Raw genomic sequence first — 6,026 nt, forward strand, 5'->3', positions numbered from 1 at the left:
CCCGCGCTGATTGGCGCCTTCCGGCCGCGGGAAGCCTCGGCCCCGCCTCCTCGCCTCGCGGCCACGTGCTGGGGCGGCCGGGCCGCCAGGGCTGCTGCCGGGCGAAGGACACGGGCAGGCAACGAATAAAAGAAAAAAACCAACGTTTTCCCAACATTTGCCAATTTGGCTTTAAGCACCGAGCCAAACTCCAGTCCTACGGGCAGCCAAATCCCCCTGGAAAAGGAGGCACGTGGCACAAGCTGCTCCAAGTCCCCCAGAGAAGGGAAGCGCATTGGCGACGCGTAGTGGGTGCACACAAGTACACGTGCACCCGAGTGCGGCGGTGCACCCCCTGTGGAAAGGTGCCGCCGACATGGCCAGTGCTGCCTGCGGGCGGTCGCTGCTCACCACCTTTCCCCCCTCCGCCGTCGGCAGCACCGTGGCCGCCTGTGGGAGCTCCTGGCTTGCTGCCGCCATGCTCCCATTGCTGACAGCACCGCCACCGCCTGCAGGAGCTTGCCGCGCCCCCCCAGCCTCAGAGGGCGCGCGGCTTTCATGGGGAAGGGGACAGCGACATGACTGAGCCTGGAGACCGCGAGGACAACAGGAGCAGCAACAGTGGAAGCAACATGGACAACAACAAGGACAGGGAGTGAACTGAGAAGGGGAAACCCCCAAAAAAGGGCCTGGACTAAGGGACTGTGTTTGGGTCAGGGAAAGGCAGAGGGTGGGTGCGTGTGGGCGCAGGTGCAGTTATTGTAACGAGTGTGTAAGTTTCTCAAGGTGGTTTTAAAAAAAAGGTGCAATAGAAGTCTATGATAGAGGATGTATAGATAGAGAGATTTTAATTTTTTTTTTTTTTTAATTAAGCACTGCAGAGAGGCTGGCAGACCACGTTGTTTGGGCAGATGTGGGATCTTTTGTTTTTCCAACGAATGAGTTGGTCTAATAGTTCTTTGCAAGCTTTCGAGCACAACCCCCTCCTTCAGGCGTGGGGGGAAAGCGCTGGTGTCACGCGTGCTGTCTTGGGTAGACCAGAAGCTGATACACAACACGCACATGTGTGGCAGTGAGGACCAGAGGGGATCGGGGCAGTAGGTGTGAGGCAGGCAGGTGTGGAAAAGGTAGCTGGTAAAATGGGGACAGGTTACACAGACCTGCAGGTTGCATATTGGCTTCTATTTTACCCAGGACAGCACCCGTGACACCAACTCTCCCTTGGTTGGAAGAAGGGTGTTTGTGTCCAAAAGCTTGCACAGAATAGTTTTTCCAACAGTTTAGTTGGTCTAATAAAAGATACCACATCTACCGAAAGAACCGGGTCTGCCAGCCTCTCTGCAGTGCGTAAAGTCCCCTTGGCAAATGTTGGGAAAACAGTTGTGGGTTGGGTTTTTTTATACCTTGTTTTGCTGCTACCATGCCCTGGGAGGGACCAGTGAGGGGCTGCCCCTGGCTTTTGCCCTGAAGTGCCTCCAAGCTTGACCAGGCAGGTAGATGATTTAACCAGTCTGCAAAAGGTCTGTGTAGCACCAGTGACTAAAGCCACACAATTTGGAAACAGCTGTTTAAGAGCCCTCTGTTTCTTGCTGCCCCCCTCACGAGGCAGGATATACCGCTTCCCAGGCTAGTGAGTCCCAACCAGGTGCTGTGGCACCTTAGGGTGCCTTGAGATCCTTTCAAGGGCGCCCCAGAGGGCTACATGCTGTTGGGGGTGTTAGGTGTGCAAACTTGATTCACAAGATCAACCCAGAGATTTCAAACAGGAATCCATAGTGTCACAAACATTTTCACCTGTTATGTTTCTGAGTTCTTTGCCACAAAGGAATTGCTCTATTATTTTATTATAGTAAAAAAAATATGAGTGAAAACTAAGAACTGGCATTTTCCGAGGGGCACCTTGAGTCCAAGGAGGGATACCTTAAGTCTAGACAGCTTTAGAATCACTGGTCCTAGTCATTCACACACACCATCCTTGCTCAAGATAAGGTAGTATATTAGCAGCAACTACAACAACCCTATTTGCATTTAAAAAATTATCAATGCTGACAACAGCTTTCATCAACAGAGCCTTCTGAAAATGGTTTAAGGGCTCATGTAGAAAAGGCACTTGGTCTGCAGTCTTAGTCTCTATGAAATCATTTGCTTCATCAACACTAGCCATTGTGCTCAATGGGAATACTCCAATTATAACATTTAGACTTGAATAAGGTTTTGCCAGATCAGAGTCTCATTAGCAATATGTCGATTTCCTGAAGCAGATAAAATTTTAAAGCAAGAAAAGCAAGTGCAGGGGCAAAATACAATGCATTACTTGTACCGCTCCCACCAATGCACAAAGTTGTGGCAATCCATTGACTACAGCCACATTTTATGCTCCACCTGAGTGAGGAATCATGTTGCTTGAACAAGTCAGACTGGCTCAGGCCAACTCAGTTTAAATATTGTCTGTCTTAGCTCCTCTGGATGGAAGCGAGACACTTTTAAATATAGAATTTATGGCTTGGACCAGCAGTTACACAGGAGGAACACACCAGGCAGTTCAGGAAGGAAACGTACTAAGACAGCATGAAGCCACCTTTCTACTTGCTAATTCTTGGGATGTCATAAGTTCAGCCCAGTCCCTTGTCATAAATTGACAGGGGTTACTGCAACAGGTACTGCAGAGAACCCAGCTGTAGAGGGGATAAACTACTGCTTCAGCCAGTTCTACACCACTCAGAGGCACCTTTTATTTCTTTTTGAGGGAGACACTTTATTTTTAACTCAGTGTGTTCCTATGCCGAGCCCCGCACATGCCCACAAGAGGCAGTGGGTTACTTCTACCTGGCTCTGCAGCATCTGTAAAGATTGAGTGCTTTAGTGGGGCTTTTTTGGCACTTTTACCCAATTGCTGATTGAATCAATGCAAAAATTATTTTGGATTGACTGATAAAGGTGAAAAATGTATCAGAGAGATCTTTTGGGTTTTCGATGATTTATTATTACTATATTTCTCACGGGCTGACTTTGTAATTATACATTATTTATATTTAACAGCATATTATGTGTTATATTGTTTTATTATTTTATCCCGGACACAGTTCAGATTTAGAATATGATGTTGATCTTAATATACTCCGTTATTTTGTATAAATGGTGTTTTGTAAAAAATCAAATAAAGCTTCCAGCAGAGGGCAGTGGTATACATGTTCACAAACCAATACACCACAGATACTATACAGCACATTTAGATATATATATATACACAATATACACAAATTGGGCCTCATCTTCAGAATGTGACTCCTATTCTGTTCATTAACTTATGTATACACCTTTTTCTGTGTATAGTATTTACATTTTAGAACCCATTACAGTGTAACCAAATATGCATCAGAAAAAAATATATATATACAAAGTATAGAGAATAAAATTAACCATAAAGTTATCCATTTTAAGATGTAATTATAAGAAATGTCACACTATTAAAGCTGCTTAGTCCCATTGTTCAGGCTCTTCACCTTGTTTCCAGTTACTAAACTGTACTAGAAGATGATAATATATCTAAAGGGCCTAGTCCATCTGTCTGTGTCTGCCTGTCCATAACGCTCTTTAAATGTGGATAGCTTGAAAACTGTAAGAGACAGAACATTTGTGTCTTCAGAGAAATTTATTTGCTAAACCTTAGCATTTGTTTAGTGGACCTGTCAAGATGATTCCAACTTCCAGAATTGGGAAAAAATTTAGGGGCCAGAGCTGTTTCTACTGAGCTCCTCCTGGGAGAGTGCTGGGAGCCCGGTGCGGCAGGGAGGGCAGAGGAAGGTGCCAGCTAAGGAAAAGCAAGAGCCATGCAGCAGTACGAGGCAGTGGGCGAGCAGCGGGGGCCTCATCTCAAGCCCTGAGCAGGGAAGGAAACACCCTGGGGGTGGTGCAGGTGGGCAGCTGTTGCAAGGTATGGAGCTCGCCTGCCCTTGCCCAGCAAAGAGGTGTGCAGGCTGCAGCTGGGCAGCAGCATGGGCAGGTCCACCTCCAGTCCACTGGATAAGAGCAAGTGCAGGAAGGGATTGGTATCTTCAGATGTTTAGCCTATTTTATTTAAGTTTTACACATATTTAATTGATTTAATAAATATAAAAAGTAAAATCTGTTTGTTTTTGTTGTTTGAAATTCATCTGTCATTCTTGATGGGCAAATCGCTAATATACATATACACACACATTAACTAATCTTACTTTCCATGTATGCAATTACTGCATCTGGAAATTAGGTGTTATATAATCATAGATGGAAGGGGAGCCAATCCACAGCATTCTGAATGGGAAGAATAGTGATCCATGGGTGAGCCTCTCTGTTAGAAGGTAGTTTACATTATCAAGTTTGAGAGCATCAAGCTGCTCATACCAGATCCTAAGACTGTTACACACACATGGTATCTTTTTAAGTTGACAACTAGCTTTCTTCTTGGAATTAGGAATGTTGTGGACTTTTCTATGGGAGCAAGAATTGACTTAGAGGTTCTATTTTCTTATTCATTAATGCTTTAGGAAACATTCCATTATGCAGAAGGTATTGGTATAGGATGGAATTAGTATGATAAAATACATTGCATGAAAGTCATGGGAGGGACACAAAAGGAGAAAAAAAACATGTTTATAAGTCTGTAGATATACTTAAATAAGATAGAATCAAAGTTACAATAACTACCTTAGCACAGAACTCATTGCTTAGCACAACTCAAAACACAACAAAACCTAGATATAAAACAGCATTTATAAGTAAATGTATGGGGATGTAAATGAAAAGTTTATATTAAAAAATTAAACAACTAAACAAAGTATTTCTTTGTAATTTTACATATTTTACTCTATTGATACTTGCAGCTGAAAAGCATGTAAGTGATTTGGGATGTGTTTTTTTTTTTTTAATATGTAAATAATTTATTCTAGTACAAGCAGTACTCAGATGCAAGTTTAGCTTTACAGGATTAGAGACAGAGTCTATAACCAAGTTTCTATCTGTGCATTTATATTACCCTCATCACTTTGATAACTGAATTCTTTAAAATTCTACAAAGAAAGCACAATACAAGGTATCTGTCTTTCTCTTACCTTTTCCCCTCTGATCTGCACAGGTGTTTGTACTGTTTTTCACTGCAACCAGGCTTGGCCAAAGAAATGGGCTTTTCCTTTCTGTTTGACAATTGGAGATTTGCCTAGCGTCTTCGAGGATTGATTTGCTGTTGGGGGGGTCAGCTGAAGGAAAGCTGAGTTTCCTCATGCACCTCTTTTTTGAGGTTGAGAGTTATATTCCCAGGAGCAACACAACTGCCATTAGGGATCATTATTGCCCAGAGTGAGGCAGCTGTTCCAGTCCACTGTGCCAGTCCATTGAAGAATTTGGAGGGTAAGGACTGAAACCTGTGTTCTGGACACTCTATTTCTGAGTCAATACCTGATGCATATTAAATTTCTTGGAGGTGTTTTTTTTAAATAATCAGTTTTGTTTCAAGTATTGCATTTTGCTGTAATTAAGCCTGAAGATCAAAAAAAGCATGGTCCAGATTAGACACATGCGGAACCTTCTGCAAAGTTCAGCACAGGTGAAAGCACTGGTCCCATCACAACAGGGGAAGTAGAGAGGCAAGCTGTGGAGGGAGAGGAGTAACTGACTCCGAGTTCCATCTCAAAAGAAGCTTTTGCTACTTCTATAAAACAGTACATGAATAATATTAACCAGTCACAGAGAGACTTAAAAGCATGAATATAATGATATGGCCCCTGTCCAGGGATAAGAGATGATTCATCGGCATGATCATCACTGTATCAGTTTTGTGTTCAATCTGACCTGAAACCAGGATGAGGGTGCTAGCAGCCAGGGGATGGGATGTACATGGTTCTTCCCATAAGTTTTCACAGTTCTCCCACAGCTCTCTATCACCTTGCTAGGAAAAATAATTTAGATAAATGGAAGCAATTTGTGAAGCCAGCTACATTGGACAACGATTGTTTAAGAAACGGTTGGACAGTTGTTGACCGTAGGGTGGGTGGGAGTTTTACTTTCTTAAC

The 6,026-nt window shown here is 43.5% G+C and overlaps 1 protein-coding gene across 1 annotated transcript in view; it reads right to left on the minus strand.

Moving 5' to 3' along the window:
• LOC102376194 (RIMS-binding protein 2) overlaps positions 1–459 on the minus strand; it is a 6,498-nt gene extending 6,039 nt beyond the window's left edge. The window contains exon 1 of the mRNA XM_014518923.2: positions 356–459. Within this exon, the coding sequence (XP_014374409.1) occupies positions 356–459 (104 nt within the window). The remainder of the gene's footprint in view (positions 1–355) is intronic.
• Positions 460–6,026: the final 5,567 nt, after the last annotated feature.

The sequence above is a fragment of the Alligator sinensis genome, unplaced genomic scaffold (assembly GCF_000455745.1).
Source record: "Alligator sinensis unplaced genomic scaffold, ASM45574v1 scaffold570_1, whole genome shotgun sequence".
In the NCBI taxonomy this organism is placed as follows: domain Eukaryota; kingdom Metazoa; phylum Chordata; order Crocodylia; family Alligatoridae; genus Alligator; species Alligator sinensis.